Source organism: Numida meleagris, chromosome 7 (genome assembly GCF_002078875.1).
Source record: "Numida meleagris isolate 19003 breed g44 Domestic line chromosome 7, NumMel1.0, whole genome shotgun sequence".
Classification (NCBI taxonomy): domain Eukaryota; kingdom Metazoa; phylum Chordata; class Aves; order Galliformes; family Numididae; genus Numida; species Numida meleagris.
Genome location: NC_034415.1, coordinates 21,395,522 through 21,418,370, shown reverse-complemented (window position 1 = coordinate 21,418,370; position 22,849 = coordinate 21,395,522). Strand labels below are relative to the sequence as shown.

The window sequence follows — 22,849 nt, the reverse complement described above, 5'->3', positions numbered from 1 at the left end:
TTATTTATAAAATGGTAACAGATACGGATTGTTTGTTTCTTTGTTGCTTTTTCCCCTTCCTGAGTTTACTGCTTTGGGGGTGAGTTCTTCTCTGCCTGAGCTAAAACCGGGGGTTCCTGCACTACAGTCGCAGAAAAAAATAAGAAAAACAAACAAGAAAAAAAAATACCCAAAAAAAGAGGAAAAAAAAAGGGGGGGGAGAAAAAGATTTAAAAAAAAATTTAAAAGGGGAAAAAGGAAAAAAAAAAAAAAAAAGAAAAATCTCATGTATCTTTCTGTCTTAAAATTGTCCAGTCTGTGTTTTAGCTCAAACTTCAGGCCCGGATTTCCAGTCCCAGGCTGATTCTGAGATGTGCTCTTAGACGTGGGTAAACTTCACTATGAAAAAAAAAAATGTATAAAATTGGACCAACGATGGAGTGCTCTAATGTTTGTAAATACTAGAAATATTTCCGATGTGACTAATAGACAGTTTGTAGTGGGCAGAGTGAATGCAATGTTACGTGTCCAAAAATGGCATCTGTCATGTCTAGCTGCCTGGTAGTACTTTGCCTATACGCTTTTTTGTATTTGTTTGTAGCTTTCCTTGAAGTCAAATAAACGTTTCTCCTACTCACAAAGGCTCCGCTCCGTCCCCGCACGGCCCCGCACTGCGCCGGGCTGAGCAGCACCGGCCGCTCCCGGTAGGGCCCCGAGTTCCCCCGGAGCTCCGAACCTCCTCCACAGACCGCTCCCCACCTCGCACCGCCCGCAGAAAACTCCGCTTTTGTCCCATTCCTCTGCCACATCCCCAAAAAACAGCGCACCCCCCCCCNCCAAGCGTTATTTTAGAGCAGGTGGGTTATTCTCGGAAGCCTTTTCCCACCTTTTTTTTTTCTTTATATTATTATTTTTTAATAATTAACTGCAAAGAAAACCCCGCTGCCGCCCACCCGCCGCGATGTACAACACGGTGTGGGATATGGACCGCGATGACACGGACTGGAGGGAGGTGATGATGCCCTATTCCACTGAGCTCATCTTTTACATTGAGATGGACCCTCCAGGTACGGAGCTGAGCGGGTGCCGTCTCCCAGCCCTGGGTGCACCCAGGGAACAGGAGGGGTGGATACAAATTGGGGCGAAAGTGGTTTGGAAGTCCACAGCCATAAGACCCCGCTGTCTGTGGGGTGCCCCGGTGCTGGGATTGGGGTGTGGGCTGCCACGCGCAGGGCGGTGGGAAAGCTGCTTGCAGCTTCATGAGCTGCTTTTTGTCAGAAAAACCACCTTTTAGTGAAAACCGTATATCTGAGCTGTGTTCGTTCCTAGAGCAGCGCTTTTATTAGCCTCTTCACCTGGGTGCCTTTATGTGCCCGTAACACTTTGATGGGAGTGATTTACCTAGCTCCATTCACTTTCAGTTTAATAGTTTTTACGCTTTCTGAGACCCTTTTTCTCTCTCCAGCGCTGACAGATTAAGCGTGTGTTGTTTCTGGGTTCTGTTCTTGTGGCCGGGAAGGCTTGCAAATAGGTTGGAAGACTTTCCTTGAGGCAGCGTTATTTTCATAACACTTTATAACCTCGTTCAGAAGGCTTTGGTGCTACTTTTTTTCACTGGTTGCCAGTACTGAAAGCGGAGAACTGCATCGTCTCTTTCTTGCCTAAAGTTTTTAGATGGGGCAGAAAGTTTCTTTTGTGCCAGAGCAAGGGAAGGTTTACACGTGCAAGGAGAATAGCCTGATTCTCTCTTTGATAATGAATTAAAAAAATGCATATGTGCGTGGTGGAGGGGACCATCCCTGTGCCTCAAAGAGCGTAACTGGCTGCGAGCAGGAAGGTAACCAAAGGGTCTCTGTGTTCTCGGATCTCTCATCTGTGTGTTCAGAATGCATGGTAAAATATGCATCAAAAATCCCAAATAGCAAATAAGCACTTGTAAGTGGTATGATCTGCGTAGCGCGCACTGTCAGAGCTTCAAAACATACTTTTCAACCTGTGCTTGAATTGTGGCTTCTGTCTCCGATGTAGTTCAGCCTGTTTCAGCCCAGTGAGCTCTTTTTCTCCACAGGTATGTGGGTGCTTGAATCTAAAGGGGGGGGGAGGGTGATCTTCAGATTTTTTGGATCTCTGGACCTGCAGTCATTTCCTCTGCTAACTCTGACGCTTTAAAAATTGGACAGATCTCTCAGTGCTGGCCACTGCTCATTAAATTCTTGCATAGCTGACACTACCTATTTTTAGACGCTTCTCCTGAAAGCGTGAAGTTCAGTCAAATCCGTTTGCTTGCTTCTGTGAATTTCAAAGTGTATCTTTTTTGTAAATGCTTTTAACTGTTTACACAGTTAATATTTGTTTCTACTTGTATTGAACAAAAAAAAAGAAAAAAAAGATTTCAGTTGTAGGTGACTTCAAACAGTTGGTGTTGGGCTTTTTTAATTAAAAAAATAAATAAAGCTTGGTGCGAGGAGGCTGCTGTGAGGGACTGATCTAACTGAACTGGTCAGAAAACGCTTCCTGTAAAAGCTGCCATGTAGCCTGGGGAAGATGACATGAAGAAATAGTACTTCTGTCATTAATAATGCCAATATTTGTGTTGTTGAAGCACTATTGTCGGGAATCAAGAACTCTGCATGTTCCAAACGCCAGCTCCTGCAAGGACATAGCATTATGTGCAGGTCCCCCAAAGCATTCAGTAACTCTGTACTTCATGTTTTTTAAACTAGAAAAGTCAGAGCTGGAAATGATGCGTGGGATGGTCCCCATGTGTATGTCCTGATTTGGTAGAAGTAGAACTTTTAAATTGCAGAGGGAGGGAAGGAGAATGTGGCCTCTTCTCCAGAGGTAAGGTGGAAAAGCATTCACTGGTCTGGGCTGATAGGTCATCCCTATCAGGGGGAGAGAGCATAGAGGAATTTACTTGGAAGACTCAGACACTGCATACCTTGGGATAAAGTCACTGTATTTGCACCCAGTAACAGCCACAGCTCCATCTGGCCCACCTCCAAGAAAAATTTGTGAAGGTTTTCAGTATAGAATTCCCCTGCTCAGTGACTAGAGCTTCTGAACAGCTGAACGGTGGCAATATGTTTTCTCAACAGCACACAAACTAACAATATGCAGTGAATTACCCTGCTGCCAAAGGAAGGCAGTGCGTTCTTTTGTTCACAGAACTTGCGTGAAGAGTTCCCCAGCTGGTCTTTATGCTGTAATACGGGGCATTTACTCATGCCAGGAGCCAAATGTCTCAAATCATGCATGACTGCTCATGATTACGTTTTAGTATCTCGGCTTCGGGCAGAAGACAAAAGCAAGGTGAGCCTAATGTGCGGTGTCACCTGTAACCTCTAAGTCAAGGATGGGGATACTGTTTCTTGTTAAGAGCCAGTAGACCTTTAATTTATGTTGGCAGGCTGTCTGAATACCCACCTTGGTGTTGCACAATAATAATGCAGGAATTAAACCCTGTGATAGCAGGCAAACTGGAGTCCTTCCTGTCAGACCTCAGTGCACCTGCAGCAGCTTATCAGCTTGCTCCTGCTTTCTGTCAGATGTTGGGGGTGTAAATGATGCTCAGATCAAGTCCTGAAGCATGGTTGCTCAAAGGCTTGCTCAGAAGTTTAAAAATAATCAAGTTGATACTTCTCCCACACAGGAGTTTTCTCCAGCTCCAGCAGATGTGGGGTCAGGCAGCAAATGTGTGCTGTTGACTCCAGCAGGCAGCTGAGCACCACGCAGCTGCTCCCTCACTCCCCTCACGTGGGATGGGTGAGAGAATCAGAAGGGTAAAAGTGGGAAAACTCCTGGGTGGAGATAAAGACAGCTTAATAGCTAATACAAAAGCTGTGCGTGCAAGCAAAGCAAAATAAGGAATTAATTCACGATTTCCCATTGGTGGGCAGATGTGTGGGCATTTCTAGGAAAGCAAGGATCCATCACAAAAAACAGTTTCTTGGGAAGACAAATCACAGCTCTGTATGCCCCTTCCCAGCTTTTACTGCTGAACACAATGTCATAGGGCATGACGAAAATCCCTTGAGTCTGTTGGGATAAGCTGTCCTGGCTATGCCCCCTCCCAGCTCCTTGTGCACCCTAGTCTATGAGCTAGTAGGGCAGCATGAAAAGCAGAAAAGACCCTGACTGTGTGTAAGCTCAGCTAAACAGCAGCTAACACACCGGTGTGTTGCCAACACCATTTCTTGTCACAAATGCAAAACGTAGCACCATATGAGCTAAGAAGAGTAACCATCTCAGTTCAAACCAGTGCAGTATCCACCTCTTATTCTGTAATGTTTACGTCACACTTAGGTCTCATGCTATCTAATGCATCCTTGTTAACTACTGGCCTTTCCATCCTTTGATTTATGCAGATACCATTTCCTTAGCCATAGGGTTTATCATTGCAATGATCTTCTCCAGCATAGGCTTCTGTGTGCCCCACAGTCCCTTAGGGGTGGACCTGCTCCTCTGCAGCCTTACCGTGTGCCGCAGTCCCTTTGGAGATGTACCTCCTGTTTTGTGGGCTTACCCACAGTTGCTTTGAGGTGTTTCAGCATTGCCTTTGCTTTGGGGGGTGCATTCTCCTGCTTGGACTTATCCACAGCCACAGTCCTTCTGACTTGAGCTTCCACTGGCATTCCAGCCTGCCCAGAACAGCAGCAGTGCTCTGGCCATCTGTCAGCCCAGGTGCGTGGCCGTTGCTGATAGAAAAATGTTCCCAGGCACAGCATAGTAAAATGGTAAAAACTATAGGAAAAACAATAAGCAGCCACTAACAAGGACTGGACTCCAGTATACTGTAAGGTAGGCAAGCCCTGCGGCAAGCGCAGAAGCCTGCCAATTAATAGCTAAGTAGATATAACATCTATAATTTCAGTCTAGCATGCTCCAATCAAATTTGTCGTTATCTGGAACCCTTTGAGCCCCATGTTGGGTGACAAAAAGGGATGTTAAGGATTGACCACGTCTGGCAGCTCAGCATCACGCAGCTGTTCTGTCTCTACCTCCAAAAGCTGTGCATGCTAGCAAAGCAAAATAGGGAATTCATAAAATCAGAGAATACTGTGAGTTGGAAAGGACCCATAGGGATTATTGAGTCCAAGACCAAACTCCACAGAGGGAAAACTGGGAGTGAAACCATGTATCTAGGAACATTGTCTCAGTGCTTCTTGAACGTTGCCGGTCTTGGGGCTTTGACCGCTTCCCTGGGGAGTTTCCAGTTCCGAACTGTCCTGTTGGTCATCAGCTAGTGAATCATTCGCTGTTTCTCATTGGCGGGCAGATGGACAGCCATTTCCAGGAAGGTAGGGCTCCATCATAAATAGCTGTTACCAAGGAAGGCAAATGCAGTAACTCTGAATGTCCTCCCAGCTTTTATTGCTGAGTACAATGTCATGTGGCATGGAATATCCGTTTGGCCAACTGTCTGGGCTTTGCCTAGTCCCACCTTCTTGTGCATCCCAGCCTCATCGCTATGAGGGCAGCGTGAGAAGCAGGAAAGACCTTGATGCTGTGCAAGCGCTGCTCAGCAACAACTAGCACAGCAGTGTTATCAGCACTGTTTTTTTTATCACAAATCCAAAACATAGCACCGTATGAGCTACTATGGAAAAAAAAAAAAGGCAATGAAAGTAGAGAGTAAAGAGCCTCTAAAAAGTAAGAGCCAAGGCCTCTACAGATTTCTAGCTTTCAATCCATCTTAAATGCAGGAGTGGGACTGCAGATTCAGTCCTGCCAGCCTTACAAAACACACCTTAGAGCAGTACTGCTAACGCGGTAGCAAACACAGTGACAACCAGCAGGGTGATTCCTGTTTCCTTTGAAGTACTTGATACTTTTTTCCTCTGCTTGCTTGTCTTTTGGTATAATAAATAGTATCACTGGCATAAGGTAGTAGCTGTAGGTAGCAAATAATGCTTGGTGCAACTAAATAATTTTAAGTGTCTACTGAGAAAACTGGAGCCATAAATTGCACATAGCTAATGTAGCTTCCAAAGTTTCTGTCAGGATTATTATAAAATAATATGGCCATAATGGCATCATGCACTGGTATTAGAAAACTGACTATCTGTGTCTGTGGTTCATTCGCGTTTGTTCTTGCTATGGGACTTGTCTGAAAAGAAAAAAAGAAACAAGAAAATAGATTACTGGATTGAATTTAGACTTTCTGGTGACATCTCTTCAGATCTGCAGAAGGTGTTTACTGCCAGAAGTGCAGTTCTTGAACAGAGAGTTGACTGCAAAGTTACCAGAGTACCAAAACCGTAACTACCTATGCATTACCTCACTTCTAATTAATAGGACTGAATTGTGCCTTTCCCTCTGTAGATCTGGGATATATTATCAGTTGTGTTGATGATAAAATGTGTAGTCACTGAATACATTTTATCACAGTTGGATGAAAATCAGTGAGAGTGTTCCACTGGGATTTCAGATACAGATGTCAGCAAAGATATTTGGCTCAACTACAAATTAGAGGTTAGTTGCATTTGTGCGGATTGTGAAGAAAACCACAAGTGTAAAGTTGGCTTACTAATGCAGAGTGGGCTCTGTTTATGAGCAGATAACAGAATAAGTGTCCTGAAGCCGTGTAAGAGCTACCTTTTGAGGACTGTTGGGCCAAGGATGGCCGACTGTTTATAACTCGACTCAACCGTTTTTTTCAAGAATATTACTTTTCCTTGTCTCCTATTACAGTGTGGACCACTTGTACCATTAGTGTTAGTACAGCATCTCTTAATAATGAAGATGGAGAAGGGGAAAGAATTACCTATAGGCTGCTTAGGTTCACCTACATTGCTAAAGGAGCACTGCAGTTGTCTGAGTGAGACAAGTGTCCAAGGGAGAACATGTATTTTTTCATTATAGTTTCTATTTTCTTCTCATATACAATTTGACAACCCTTGTTTTAGGGGAGTGATACTATAATTGCAACTTGGAAAACATAGGATTCTGATCTGAAGGGCAGTGTTTACTTGGATGCAAGTCGTACTGTATCATTATCAATGTTATTGTGGAAACTGAATGTGGCTTCTCAAATTGGGTTTGTGGTATACAGTAGCCAGATGTAGGTGAACACTGCATGTCTACGCCTGACTGGTTTTCCAGTGGGAGAACAGATGCAGATTTTAATAGCGTTGTCAGTGTTGTCCTTCAGCTTATCTGAACTGACTCCAGAAGCTTATCAAAGAAAAGTTCTGCTCTTACACATCTTAAAAAATGGGAGTAGTTCTACTGGTGCGTGTCATCAACAGCGCAGTGCTGCAGCACTAACGTCTTTGTTACAAATTGGAGTTCTGCTGAAAGTCCGGTTTCCAAAACGTAGGTGCTGGGGGACAAGAGTTTCTTTATTGTGTAAAGGAAGTTTGTGCAAACTGATGGAGGGTAGAGGAGGAAATAAATTAAGTTCCATCACTTACAGACCTGGTGATCCTGGAAAAAATGGCTTGACACAGAATCTCAGCTCCTGTAGGGAAAGTGATGTGAAATGCACATATTCCATTTTTGTTATACGGAGACTTCTCTGCCGGCCTTTTTGCTTAATGACTGCTGGAAGCATTTTTAATTTCTGAACTTCCAATTGCATTTTCAGGCTTGCTTTTACATTCCTTGCGCTTGGTTTTCATTTTGATGGCTCTAACTGTTAAAGAATATCACTCATCAGCTTTCAATTAAATACATGAATGCAAAAAATAGCATCATTAATATAAAGTAAAATGATACTTTGCTTGAGATGGGAGAGCCTGCTTTAAAAGGCTCCTGTTTATCTGTAGGCTTTCAGATGGTGTAGAAATAGTTGGAGAGGGGAAGCTTACCGAAGGGAGTTGTTTGACTGCGTGTTCTGAAAAGGTGTATGCTTATGCAAACTAAAATATGGAAGAAACCGTGCCTTTCACTGCTTGTTTGAAATCAGAGCCTGCTCTAATCCCAGCAAACGTTACTTCTGCATTGCTCTGAACAATTCTGTATCTCATTATGAAACCTAACAGGAGTTAATCGCCGTGGTGCTTCCTACTAACTCACCTGCTTAAAAGAAGATGATTCTTGGAGTTTCCTTTGGGGAATATCATTTTCCCAAGCAGCAGAGTTGACTTCTGTCTTCACCATTGCCTGTGTGTTATCTTACTCCAGAATGAAGCTATTCAGGCTTATCTTTGCTCTACAGCTCGGGAAAACTGAGAGGCATAGCTGGTCATACACATCTGCGCCCGTTACTGGGAGACGTTGGGTGCCTTACATCATCTCGTGCTGATTGTTTAGTGAGTCACTTTTTGGGCAGAGAGCTGGAGAACGCTGGAAACAGCAGCATAAAGAAAACTTTTATCAGCATTTCCCCATATATTTTAACAGTTAGGTTTTATTGTCATCAAAAAGACTGTTACACTGTGGTAACAGGTTGACCTGAAAATTGGGCTCCGTGGAAGCAATTGATGTATTCTAGCTGGGCTTTTTGGGATCTTGTTTTTGTAAAGTAGGTTGGTGAGCAAAGCTTAAAGAGCAGACTGCTTGCGTACTAAATGCCCCTATGGAAATGAGTCAGATTTTCTTTTTTCTTCTGCTTTTTATCTCATTTCTTGTGACGGTGTGCACAATAGCTAAGTAAGCAAGAACTCTTTTCTGCACATAACCTAAACTACAGCACATGAGCTGGTGTTGGGTCCCCACACAGTGTGTGTGGATGTTACCTCCTCAGAAGAGGTTGTTTTAATTGTCCTTCATCTTTGCTGTGTCCTCCAAAGGTTTTGCAGTGCTTTAGTGAATATATTCCAGTACTTTAAGTGATTCTAGTGCACTCCTGGAGAGAAGTAGCTGCACCCAGGGAGTTTTAGGAAAAATTCATACAGTTCAAAGAAAGCAAAGAGCAAGCGGTGCCTTTTCCAACAGGCCCCCAGCTGCCTTGCTGGACATCCACCAGCTGCCTGGTGAACCCTGATGCCAAAGCATAATGTGCTCTGAAGCTTTCCTGTGGCTGAACAGAATCCCAGTTCTTCTCTGGCTTTGAGTCCAGCCACACACTCGAGATGGCTACCTTCCATCCAGCTATCTTTTTGAAAGTGGAGACAGAATACTTCAAATGCTTCAGCCTGTGACTGCTTCCAACGTTCATCCAGTTTTCATGAACAGGAAAAATGTTATTTTAATGACAGTTTGTGTATGAACTATCTATGTTGCTGCTTCTAAAATCAGATAATCCTTAAAACTCACACATGGTTATTTAGGAAAGGCTCAAAAAACATCATGTTTCTCAGCACAGAAACGTGTGGGTTTGGACAGGTAAAAAAACAACAGTCTGTATTCCTTTCATCAATCTGTTCTTTTGCTGCAGAATAACTGGAGTTTTGCATTGGCATCACTTTGGGGCTCCTGTACTTCAGGTCAGATTTCTCTTTCAAAGCATAAACCTCCTGTTTCCTTCTGCTAGCTTCCACTCGCTGTTACTTTCCACTCTTCCTCATGAAAGAAAAAATCTACAGGAGCAGGACTTTTTTTTTAATGTTTATTATCCATAGCATTATCCTAAGTTTCAGCCTCTGTAGTCACCAAGGTGTGATGTTACACCTGATCGTCTTTGCTTTTGGAGGAATTCTTTCCTTCCTTTCATCCATCCTCTCAGAAAAAAAAAAAAATTTAAATCCTTGCACGCGACTGCATGGCTTGGGACTTCTGCTTTGATGCAATGTCCTTCTGGAACAAGGTTCTTAGAAATAATGATGTGTGAATACTTTTCTAACTTCAGATTTGGTTTGATTTGCATCTTCTGATCTAGATTAAAATGGCTCTCTGTCAGCAATTTAGGTGGTGTTGAAATTTCTCTACTTCAGCAACTATAGAAAATATTTGACATATGGCAAGGACAGGTACTGTATGAGAAACGTTTTCACATACTGCTGTCAAAGATCTAAACTAGTGGTAAACTGAAAAAAAAAATGCTGCTTGGAGCAGCAAGAGTCACATGTATTTACAGCTGTATTATTATTATTTTAAGTTCTCACTAGCACCAAATTATTTCTGTTCTCCAATGAGAACCGGTTTCTCTCTTTGTACCTGCCATCTGGATAGATGGTTGGTCTTTGAAGTAGCTGGGGATAACAGCCTTGAGCTTTTCTTTCATTTAAAATTACTTTTTTTTTCTTTTGGCTTTGGTATGTCTCCTAGCTGGGAGTCACTGCATGGTGGCTTCATTGTCTGTCATCCACAATGAAGGCTACTTCTTCATTCTCTGTCACTGAAGCTCTCTATGCTTATGCAACTCATTGTGCTTTCCTTGCTCTTGTCCAACGTCTCTATGTAGTGACCAAAGAGTCTGCCCCAAAGAGTAACTCCAAAGAGACTCTTGCTGGTCAGCAGATAAAGCTGTTCCTTCCTGAGGTGAGCCAGTCATGATGCCCAGGTAGCAACAGTCCTTCTGAGTAAGTGAAACGTGGCGAAACTTCTAAAGCATTATTATTGATTTGGTGTCTAGATGTTGATAATGTGTTAATTATGCTTGCTAAGTGAAAGAGAGCTTGTCCTTTTCATCTTCCTTATGCTGACTTTGGGACAGCCACCTCAACCCTGTTGGTTATGGAACTTCTGACCTTGTTGGAGTTTTGCAGCATTTATGCTATGAGCTGGGTTGAAAGGTAGACAATTTTTCATTGAGCAGTGAAAACTGGGAAGCTGGGCCATTTTGTGCTTTGCTGTTTCGTGCAAAGAGTGGAGTGAGAAGGAAATACCATGTTACTTAATAGTACAGAAATCAAAGATCCCGAAGTCATGCATCTGACAGTGCGCATCTTCCATTTCTTCCAACTCGGCCAGTGAAGGGACAAGCCTTGTGAAGTAGTGATGGGTGCTTGTCAGATGCCCCAAAGAGAATTGTGAACGTGAGCCAGCTCCTTTCCTTCACACCTTGTTGCTGTCTGCTGTTTTGCAGGTGTCCAGTACCGGGTAATCTTTAACCTGGGCAGTAGCTGTGGATGCTCAGGAAGAGCCGAGTGCACCAGAAATTTGGCTGACTGTAGGAGGAGGAACTGTGGTTGGGAGGTGTGGGAGCGGACTGGATGGTTGGGAAGTTTTCAAACAAAACAGATCTTTATCAAAAAAGTCAATTAATCAAAACTGAAATATTTCTTAAAGGTGTTGGTTTTTATGAAAGTTCATAGAAACACAAGCAAAGCTATAATGGGAGTGTTTTTGTTGGAAACCTGCCTGGCTTTCTGCCAACTTGTCTGCTGTTTTCTGTAATGAGATATTGAAAGACTTCAGCTCTCTGAATATGTTTTAGTCTTTGGCGTCTTGCCTGTTTTTAAGGGAGTAGAGCAAAAATGTGTGCATGTATGAGATTCTGTGGCCAGCAGTAATGTGATCAAGTAGCTTCCTTCTCTGTCCGTGCGGAATTTCCAATGCATGTTAGCTGCCTTTTGGGGAAGGGCAGCTGAGAAGGGACTGGTGTTTGGGGCTTAGAGAAAGGGGTCTTGGCAGGAGAACTGACACACGAGGATGTGCAGCTGCCAAGGTAACGTACCTGTCAGCAGGTGCGCTCAGGCCTCCTCTTTGTCAGCTGGAAATCTCAACTAAAGCACAGCACATCACTGCTCTTGCTTGCACTGGGAGCACGCTTTCACCAAAACTAAGTGCGAAAAGCAGCATATGCTTTTTTTCTGAAGTTGCAACTGCCTTGAGGGGACCTTGTTCAGTTGTGACAAGTACAGGACTATTGAGGGAATGAAAGATTTTTGAGTATTTGCGTTAAAAGTGTCTGAGAAATTGAGAAAAGAGGTTGAGAAATTGAGTAAGATGAAAGAGAACAGTTCATGATTGGGAGGTTTTAGCTTTTGTTTTGTTTGAAGTCCTCATCTATACCTCCAAAGAGAAAATCTTTGTCCTTGAGGACTGTGTCATTAAAGTGTTAGCTCGACTAACTGTGGATTACTTGCACGTTTCCATAGTAGTGACACTTTCTGGAGCTCTGTATTACAGTCTGTAGGGTACTTACTGTATGTCAGCCTTCCTGAATCTGGGTGACTATCTTCAGAAATCCTCTGATCTGCTGTCTGCTCGTCAGAATGCGTAGGGAGAGGAGATTGAACACTTCAGGAAGAAGTTTATTAAAAAAAACTCAAGGAAGTGCTGAGTGACTTAAAATTGACTTCATTACAGTGTTTGGTAGTTCTAATTATTTGCAACGGTAAGATAGAATTAACCCCGCATTTAAACTTGTTATGCTTTTACTTATCTGACCTGCAGCCCTTGGAAAGTGCTAGAAGAAAAGAGTTAAGTTCTGGAGGCAGACTAAGTGGCATCTGCCTTAGAACTGCATCTGAGAGCTTAATTAACTGGCAGGTTCGTCTTGTACGCAAATACTGCCTGACTGGGTGCTATTTGGGATGTAGCTCTTGGAGACCCAAGGCATTCTTCTTTTTCATTCCTCCTGAATTACTGCCATTGAAAACTCTCACACGTAGGGCTCACTGGCTCTTAAATCATGTAAACCTGTGAAAATTTTGATTAAAAGTCTAACTGGGAAAAGTATGTATGTCACAGAAATCACAGTGCGCTTTACTGAAGTTAAATTTGGGATTAGTATAGCCCATTGTTTTCTACAAGAGACCTCATTTAAAAATAAAAATATACACGGGCGCTGATCTTCGGACCCTTGCCAGCTTTCTTTGTTGTCTTGGTGTTGGAGGTGAGCTGAATTTCAGGGAATCGTGTCTGTTAAATCTTGAGCAGCCTTTTGAAAAGAAAAGCAATTCCACGCAGTCAAGAAAGCATGAAAAACATTCCCTTGGCACAGGCCAATCGATAGCTTGTCTCTCTGAGGAGCTGCATCTCGGCACTGCAGAGCGGCTTGGCTGAAGCTACCTGAGGAGAGGGCACGGCAGCCATCTGGGCCTGACGTCAGCAACATCCGATCCCGGGCCCCACCGGCATTGGCCACTCCGCTGTCTCCATCCAGCCATCAGCTCTTTATTTCCCTCTTCTAAGTAACACTGATCTGAGGTTGGGATTTAGCTCAAGCTGGGCTGCTTGGGAAGCTGGAGAGAGGGGCTAGGGATGCTAAAGAAAAGAAAAAGCGAAGGTGTGGGCTCCCACACGAGGGGCCCCCTCTCCTGCCGTGGCTGCACGCCAGCCCTTGGGAGCACCCAGGAGCAGGTGTCCCAGTCAGCCCTTGCCTTTCGTGTTTTGGAAAGGCCCATGTGGTAAAGCTGTCCTAGAGACGTGGGTACTGGCGGGATGCTTGTCTACCTGGTGCTCACAATAAGTTCTTTATTAGAACAAATAGATGCACTGTGTTGTTAATCACTTTGGGTCAACGTTCTTTTCTCTCCCAAGAAAAAGAGAACCATCAGGATGGCTCTAATCAGAGCCTGTTCTGAGATGCATCGAGATTGTGCCTGGGACTAGATCGGAATTGGACCCAGTGACACGGAAAGAAACGCAGCTGCTCTCAAAGCCATTTCTGTTGACTTCAGGACAGCCTGACTCCTCTTTGCTGCAAGATTTTAACTCTCTAATGTTCGTCAAGCAAAGTACATCAAACAGCATTTTTTAATTTAAATCAAAATGTATAGACTCTTTAAGGCTCTTCATCATTTCTCACAGAAACATGACGTGATCTCTCTTGGTGTGGTTATTAGGACTGTGTAAGTACCAGTAAACACTATTCTAGGCTGCCACTCAATGACCCATTGCGCCAGTGCCTGGTACAGCACCCTTGTCACGCTGCCACATTCTCCTCTTGTCATCACAGGTTCTGGGCTGCAGGGTTTAAACTGCCTTGCTCCTCAATTATCCGTTCGTACAGCCCACAGTCATATCGGGCTGAGGGGGAGACAGAAACTGCTGAAATAGATGGGCATGTTAGCTTATTGGCAAGGGCCTCTGTCTGTAGCCAGAACGGGGAGAAATCTATTACTATTCAAAGAGCTCAGAGTAAAGAATTGGATCCGTAGCTCTTTGGAAACAAAGTATCCGCCCTTGCAAATACTTCTTTTTATTTTTAAAATGTGCAAGCTATTAAAGAGCATTTTTAAAAGTCTATTGTGAGAAGGAGACTGGCTTCCATGAGTCAGGTTTTACAGGAACTGGTCCAAGCCTTATTCTTCTCCCTAGGAGAATTTCCTTCCAACTTCCTCACACAGAATAAAGTTCTGCACTCAGCCCTGATAGCGAGAACTGCTACCACCTATTAAGGAAAAAAAGGAAAAGCCCCACCTGCAGTGAGGGTGCTTGGTTTAATGTCTAGTGCTCTGTGTCCGTGTGCAAGCGCTTGTTCCTTACCTTCCTGGGCTTTGTTAGTTTGCTTTTCTGTGCCCGGTGCTTTGGAGTGAGCCCTGACAAAGCTGCTGAATTATTTCACAGTGTATAAAGGAGCAAGGTTTAATCTTACAAGGAGGGCTAGAGAAGTTTTCAAGTACTCTGGAGAATACTTGAAAGCCTCTTCTGGAAAGCCCCTATTACCAGCATAAAACAGGCTCTTACACTGTAGAATGCCTTGAAGTTTGGGGTCCAAGCTTTAATTTGCGAGATCCAGTGAAATCATTGCTGGTGCTGGTACCATTTGTTAAGAATTCTCCATGCTGTCATGCGTTTTTTCACATTAATTTTCATGAACTTGCCGATGGTTCAGAATCTACAAAAGATTCTGGAATAAATACAAAACGAGTTTTTGAGCTCAGATTTATTGCCATGTGCGGATACTAATGAGACTCAGAACCGCTGCTTCCGTCTTGTTGCTTGCTTAGAGTACGTGGAGTAGCAAAGCCCAAAGGGGAGGAGGAACGACACGAAGCCCCTTTTTGATTCATGAGCTTTGAATGGGAAGGTGGGAGAACACAGGGCACCGCAGATGAAATTGCTTGCACGGGCTCAGGGCTTCAAGCAAAGTAGGGTTAGAACTGCGTCTTACTCTCAGTGGTACTTTATAGAAGTACTTAGATGCTGTACAAACAAAACAACTGCAGTAGTTGAGCTGGGAGTTAATGAAGCCTCCTAACCAGGAAGCTACTTCACTGATTCCAAAGGTTTTCACCTTCCTGTTATAACAAACCCTGTTATTGCCTCGCTAGATAGGCGCACACCTGAAAGTTCCCAGCTCACCCCATAAAAAGAACCTGTATGCTTGGCTTTAATGCCCAATACCGCAGCATGAATGCTGCTATCTGAATCAGGTGTTTGGTCAGCAACCCCAGGGTGCAAACGTCTGGGTCAAGGTTCAGGTTTAGTTTAGATTGGCTCGATTAAAGTATCTGCTGGTTTGTCTGAGAACACTGAACTTACTGTGTTGGATATTCAAGATGAAATGGTATTTGGAACTGCAGTTGAAACGGTGTTTTCTCTTCTTTAATGTGGGAGGTGTGGCTCGGAGGTGAGCAGATGGCTGGTGCCAAGTAGCACACCTCTCAGTGTTAAGCCACTCTGCGCTGGAGTTAGAGATCAAACTCTCCTTTCTACTCGTTTTATTTGTATTTCTGCTTGTACACCGGGCTTGTGGGCATCTGAAAGCTAGCTATTGTCAGTGCACGTCGGCCCTGCTCTCTGATGCTTGTGTAATCTGATGGTGAAGGCACAGAGCTGGGAGCACAGATGTTCAGGGTCTGACTCGAAAACGTGCTGGCAGACCTGTGTGTGTAGCTGCTTTCTTGCTCTGAATTTGGATGTCTCTGTAAAACACTCCTGTAGCCTCATGAAATGCCTGAAAAACGCTTCCATTCCGTGGTGGTGTTCTGAGGAGAACCTCAGTCTCTGCAAAGCAGGGGAGAGCACTCAAGACATCTTTCACAAAGAAAATAATGTAATGCATTTCTACCAGCAGACACATCTCTACCAATATATTACCGTGCCTGTGGCTGCTGACTTACTCCTGATAGAGAATTTTAACATTCAGGATCATGAAGAAGTTGTTTGCATCACTGCAAGAGCCGACCAAACAGAGCGTCAGTGGATTGTATGCTGTTATTATGCTGTACAGCATATTTTGAGCACAGAAGTAAAAGGCAGTTTGTGCTGAACTCAGAATAGGGCATTCCAGGCAGGCATGTGCTGGGCCTGTGTGCGTGCCTATCTTTGGGGGATTTGTAGCAACCCCTTTCTTATGGTAAATATTTCAGCTGTACGAAGAGGATCTGACACTGGTAATGAGCTGATGTCCCTTTTTCCCATAACTACGTATTGAGAGAGTCATAGCTTTTGTTCCTAGTGGGGAACATGAACCTTGGGCCCGTGATGGATGTGCTGCTGCCCAGCTCTCACTAGCAGCATTTTTCCTTCTGAAGGAGAGCTCACCTGTTTGCTCTGGTGGGTTGCCATAAGGATTTGTGATGCCTTAGCAACTGTAGCCTTTCCATGGCTGTGCACAATGTCCTGCAGGCTGCGGCTCTCAGACACAATACGCCTTTGTCACTTGTTTTTGGAGGCTTAGGCCGTAATAGCATTTGTCTCCGTCTCGCCTGAGCCAGACTTCCTTTAAAATAACTCATGCTTTCTCTTACTCCTTCCCCTATTTCCTCTAGCATGTTTGGTGGGAGTACTGGGAAACAGTATCACAGCGCAGCTGATGACTTCAAATTTCTTTAAAAATTCCAAATTGAAGATGTATTTTTCTCTCACTTTTTCACTGTCATGTTTCTTAACATTCTAGTGATTGCTTTCCTCTACTTACCTCTCTTTAATCTGCTCTTAATTCTCAGCTCTTCCTCCAAAGCCCTCCAAACCAATGACTCCAGTGAATACAAATGGAATAAAGGACAATTCCAGTTTCTCTCTGCAGGAAGCAGAGTGGTACTGGGGGGACATCTCGAGGTAAGCAATATTTTTTACTAAAAATAGAATGAGCCTGTTAGACTTCAGGAGGAAAAAAAAGTGCATTTTACAGGCTAGAAGTGCTTCAGGATTATGCTTGGCAAAGCACCCAAATGCTAGTGCTCAACTGGATTCAAGGCTTGTGTTCAAGTTGCTGTTGTTTTGGTATAGATAGTGTCAGTCCTGCCGACATTTATTTTGGGTTTCTAACTTCCTCCGGATATACAAACTCTTTAAAAAAGAGTAAAAAGAAGAAAATGTTTCTGTGTGTGCTAGCTAATAATAATGTTTTGTAAGCATACAGTGCTGGGATGTGTGCAGTTTAGCAAACTTTCAGTTGGAAGCTTGTTCAAAATAAAAGGAGTTGTATTTTTTTATTTGGTTTCTTGAACATTTGGTTAAAATTGCAGGTGTATTAATTTCTATTACATGACGGTATATAACTAGCTCTTCCAAGTAGTAACCATCACCAGCTACATGGAGTCTATGATACAGGCACATACCAAATAAATTAACTTTTACCTCCTAAGGAAACCCTTTTCTGTATGCTTGAGAAAAGAGATGGTTTGAGCATTCAGAAAATGAAGTGCAGGTTTTTATGTAATTAATTGCATAAAAAATGGAAAGGATCCAGTCATCTCCTTTTATCTTCAGGTGCTTCTGAAAAGCCTAGAGCTTGGAGCTGCAAGGGGAGACATGACTGTGCTGGGAGTGTGGTCAGAAATTGTTCCAACTTCTGCACATAATACTTTAAACACTTTGTCAGATAAAGGCATGAACGACAGATTTGCCGCAGCAGTTCACTGAACTTCTGAAAGGGGAAATAAAGTTTTCGTATCTTTATTGCACTACCCTTATCTCTATAAAACAAACCTGCATAGATCTTGTTTTTGAAGGGCCTAAGCAGTGATATTTTTCTGTTAATACTAAATCAAAGCAGAGTGGCGATACCTGATCACACTACCCACTGGGCAGGGCTTGTTTAAAACAGCTCAATACTGGTAGTTGATTGACGGTGGATTTGTTCCCTGTTTACCAGTGCACGTGATGGTGGGAGCTAAGGTAGTACAAGTCACATCAGAGTGACTATTGGATTAAAACGTGATACGCGCACCCATAAAGCTGGTATTGTTAATGGCCTTAACTTGGCAGCAATCAGGCACAGACTGCCAGGTCAGGAGCCATGTTCTTCAGTCAAGAACTGTATTGAAAATTTTGTCATGAGCTCCTGGATGCATCTTGCAGGCAGAAGCCCAAGCCCTCAGGCTGTATCTATCTTTTCCAAAAGGAAAAAGCCATTTGACTTAACTAGGCCCAATCTGAGCGAAGTAAGCTGATCACGCACATGATAGTAGGAGTCGGTCTTACTAACAGAATGGTTTTCTGCAGGTGGCCAAATCAAAACTAAGGCTTTTTGGTAAGAATGCTTTTGTTCTTTATTATTTGAACAAAAAAGCCTCTGTTGATTTTTCTTTTTCAAATTCAAATAGAGTTTCTACTTCACTTAGATAATGTTGAGGCTACCTGATAAACGTAAGTTTCCAAGTGATTGTATTAAAAAAGTATATTAAAAAGAAACTGTAAGGGAGCTGTTGTACAGTGTGATATGCAGTCTGGGTAAAGTGCTTAAACCTGTCTAGAACCTTAACTCTTTAACTGGAAGCATTTCCTTAATGCTTCCAGGTACTCGCTTTCCCTAGCAGGTTTCTTGATTTAGCTTAAAGCTCTGGACTGAGTATTCCTTTTGCTTCAGTTGTAAATAAGTAAAAGTTGCACTGAAGCTAGCAAGGTTGTAGTGGTTTAAAACTTCTGTAAATAAGATCAGAGTTAAGCCAATAATGAGTCTCTTGAGACAAGAACTGTGCTAAACTCTGGACACCTTTGAAAGATGATGGTAGAGCCCATTTCTTAAGAGGTCAGGTCTGGCTTCTCAAAGGGCACCTGTTTCCAGTGTGGACTTCAAAACCTGTGCAGATTGCAGTGAAAGGTTGTGAACTCTGAGACACAGCTGCTACTGTTGCTTTAAAACAGACTCCTTCCTAAGCAGCGCTTCACTGCTGCTGCTATTTCTTATTACAACTACACAAGTTCAAACTTCTTTTAGATGGCCTAGAAGACTAGAGGACCTGAGTGTGAAGAAAGATTGCCAGATATTTTGAAGACTGGGCTCCTTATGCATACTGATATTACTGGCCCCCAGTGGCAATGATGGTCATGTCCTTAACGCTTCTAATTTTACCTTCCTTTCCATTCTCCAGGGAAGAAGTAAATGACAAACTACGAGACATGCCAGATGGAACATTCCTGGTGCGTGATGCATCGACCAAGATGCAGGGAGACTACACTCTGACATTACGGTAAGCACTGATTAGTTGTAACCCACATAGTAAAACCCTGAGTAGCTAATTGCGATTCTGGTGGCAGCAGTGGCTGAGTAACACTGACATGGCTCAAGTTGAGAGGTGTTCCCAAGATGCTGCAGGTCACAGAATGAGCACATGAGTAGCCAGGTCTGATAGTTCTGTTCTGTGCATCGAATCCGTCCCTCGCTAAGCAATGCTGTAAATATCTCTTTGTAAATGAGATAGGACTCAGGGAAGAGAGGAACTCGGGGCTTCATAGTTCCACAACTCCTAAGGGAAAAGGTATTTATAAACCAGGACTTTAATTAATGGGAGTGTGTTGAATATCTCATCAGCATGCAGCTCTGGAGAACTGAACACAGTGTCTTTGTAGAAGGAGTATCTTGTGCTTTCTGATCTAAAGTTTAGGAAATATTGCATTAGAGCCATGTTCTATTCTTCGTTAAAATTTCTACTGCACTTAGGCGGCAGACCTCACATGACTACAGCTGCTGGGGCCTTGCCCAGCCTGTCTAGCCACTTGACTCTGCCAGGTTCTCAAGACTGGTTGTTAGAGGCAAATGGGCGAGATGCATACGCCACTGCTGCTGCAACACACCTTTGGGTGTTACTGTGATGTGGCAGATATTTGTTCTTGCTTTGAAAGTCTGTTGTATTATGGCACCTTTGACCCCAAGAGTGTCATTTAAATTCTGCTTTGACATTCAAGACTTTTGTGCTAAGGTCTGGCATGTTTTGGTTATTTTGCTGAATGCATATGTCTTTAGAAGCCAAAATGGAGAGTGCAGGAAGCACAGAATATTGTCTAAACAGTCTGTTGGTTTAAAAAAAAAAAGGGGGGGAAGAAATGAGCAGTATTTTGGAAACTGCTGGGATGTATAAATCTGGATAATGTAAAGTCCTAAACTTACAACCATGCTGTAATCCTCAGAAGATTTTGTTTAGGTTCACATATCCTGTATTAGCATTCACAGCTCAGGAGACTTGTTAATCACTGTATGACTGTATATGCAGTTGTATATTATTAGTGACACCAAGTTGCCGGAAATCAAAGAATCATAGAATGCCCTGGGCTGAAAAGGACCTCAAAGATCATCTAGTTTCAAACCCCTGCCATGGGCAGGGTCGCCATCCACTAGACCAGGCTGCCCAGAGCCACGTCCAGCCTGGCCTTGAATGCCTCAAGGGATGGGGCATCCACAACCTCCTTGGGCAACCTGTCCCAGTGCGTCACCACCCTCTGAGTGAAAGTTTGGTTTGGGTTCAGTATGGTGCTTTTACTCAGCCTTCAGCATCCGTCTTTTCCTTTACAAAACTTTTTGGCTAAGTTATGTCTTAAATACTGTAAGCTGACTTCAGAATGAACACACACTAAGATAATTACCTTGATCTTTGCTCCTGTTCAAATAATAACCAATGATAATTCTGAATCTACTGACTCTTAAGCTACTGAATATCTGCTAGTATATAAAGAGCCATTATAAAGGTGTACATGTTAATCTGACTTCAAAGACTTGCCTAGGAACTTCACCGGTGTCTTTGTTAGCAGCCCCAGTGTTGAGGAGGATAAGAGGTATGCAGTAAAACTTCTGAATGACTGTACTGCTTTACAGGAAGGGTGGCAACAATAAACTGATAAAGATCTATCATCGGGATGGAAAATACGGCTTTTCTGACCCACTGACATTTAATTCAGTTGTGGAACTGATTAACCACTACCGCAATGAGTCTCTTGCTCAGTATAACCCGAAGCTTGATGTGAAGTTGATGTATCCAGTATCCCGATACCAGCAGGTAAGGTCTTCACTGGACCCCAGCAACCATTAATGCAGACAAGGAGAAAAAAAAAATGGAACTTGTATATAATTCCATTTTCTCTATGTGAAGCCTGACTTTTTTGTTGTTTCATACAAGATTCTTTTCTTGAAAGCTTGCGAAATATGAGTTTTCACATTTGACCTCACTTTGCTCATTATAATGAGTCTTTCAAATCGTCTAGCCACTTAAGCTGCTGCTTCTATCAAGCTTCCAGTCTCCATCTAAGCAGTCCAGCAGAGAAGTGAAGCCCTAGCATGTAGCATTTTGAGTCTCTGAGCAGCATTTTATTTTTCACCTTAAGCCCTTGTGGACCCAAACAATACTGTTCCAGGTAGTGTTGATCTTGAAGCACATATGAGCCATGCAGCTGCTTGCTTTGTGCATAGCTATGTAGATTTTTCAAAAATATTTTAATGTTTTATTCAGTAGCCTGAGACATTGCCCCGTTTTAAGGGGAAAGAACTGCATTTGGAAAAAAATATATATCTCACTTTAGCTTCAGACTCCAAGGAATTCAATTCCTACTTTCTGCAGCAGAGAATGTGAATACTAGCCATGCTGTAGTGTATTTTCAGAGGCTTAGTATTTTTGACAGAGCTCTTGGTGTCCCATAATTCCAGTTCCTGCTGTCTGTAGACTGTGGAATTTGCTGTGAGGAGGGAAGGATTTAGATGTGGAGTTCTTGTGTTTTGTGGAAACTTGATTATAAAAATGCTGCAATAGCAAAAACATGCAAATGTGTACAAGTGACAAATGAATGCTCTTAAGGAAAAGCTGCTTTGTTTGAAGACTAAATAGATTTTTGTATGTACAGGATCAGTTGGTGAAAGAAGATAATATAGATGCAGTAGGGAAAAAGCTTCAAGAATACCACGCTCAGTACCAGGAAAAGAGTAAAGAGTATGACAAATTGTATGAAGAATATACCAGAACATCACAGGTTGGTTCCGCTTCAGCTATCTATGGAGACTCTTTCTAGTTACATAAGAAGTAAAGAAAATGGTTTTAACCTGCTGTGGCTAGCAAAGTCAACCCAAGGTCAGAAAACACAGGGAAAAAAACTTTATAAATTGTGAAATAGAACAGAGTAGTTTCAAGCTTAATGGAAACACAATGAATATTACTTATGGCTGATGGTCGTAGAGCTATGGTGTGGGGCAAGGAAGAAATAGAAGCTGAACTTCCCAATATAAGGTAGAGCAATGGCCATCACCTACAAGCTTTGTGTTGCAGACTTCTTCCATTGCTGTTGAATATTTCCAGATGCTGTATGCAGCTGTGAGAATTGTGGAGGGGTTTGTCCAAGTTCTCTAAGAAGTCAAGTTCAAATAAGATTTCAGATATTATGCATTAAGGGAAGTGTGAATACAGAATTTGGACTGATTCTTGTAATGTAAAATAGTTCACACAGGGGTAGGAGGTTTGCTGGCAGTCTTACTGCATGCTAAGATGGAAAATATGACTAAAATATTTCTGAGGGGTTCGCAGCCCAAATAGAGAGCAACATCTGAGGGAGAGAGCTCGACTTGCAGGGAGTAAGTCTGCCCTGTACTTCCGTGACACTACTCAGACATTTGGCTAAATTTAAACCTGAGTAATCGCATTTTGACTTGGGGGAGAGAGCAGTTCATCCTTTCGTTCAGTTCAGGGAACGTAATCGAGTCATGCGTTGTCTCCATCGTGAAAAAATGATCAAGGACTCTTTCCTCACGTAGGAAATTCAGATGAAGAGGACTGCAATTGAAGCGTTTAATGAAACTATTAAGATATTTGAGGAGCAGTGCCACTCACAAGAGCGATACAGCAAAGAATACATTGAGCGATTTCGCAGAGAGGGAAACGAGAAAGAAATTGAACGGTAGGCTCTCAAGTCATGTTTCTTTATGAGGAAAAACTAGCATCCACAC

General features: G+C 43.0%; 1 protein-coding gene across 1 annotated transcript in view; it reads left to right on the top strand.

Moving 5' to 3' along the window:
* Positions 822–22,849, top strand: part of PIK3R3 (phosphoinositide-3-kinase regulatory subunit 3) — a 32,032-nt gene continuing 10,004 nt past the window's right edge. Inside the window, exons 1-6 of the mRNA XM_021405169.1 lie at positions 822–1,046; positions 16,650–16,761; positions 19,020–19,118; positions 20,738–20,918; positions 21,757–21,882; positions 22,658–22,800. Coding sequence (XP_021260844.1) covers positions 941–1,046; positions 16,650–16,761; positions 19,020–19,118; positions 20,738–20,918; positions 21,757–21,882; positions 22,658–22,800 — 767 coding nt within the window. The 5' untranslated portion in view covers positions 822–940. The remainder of the gene's footprint in view (positions 1,047–16,649; positions 16,762–19,019; positions 19,119–20,737; positions 20,919–21,756; positions 21,883–22,657; positions 22,801–22,849) is intronic.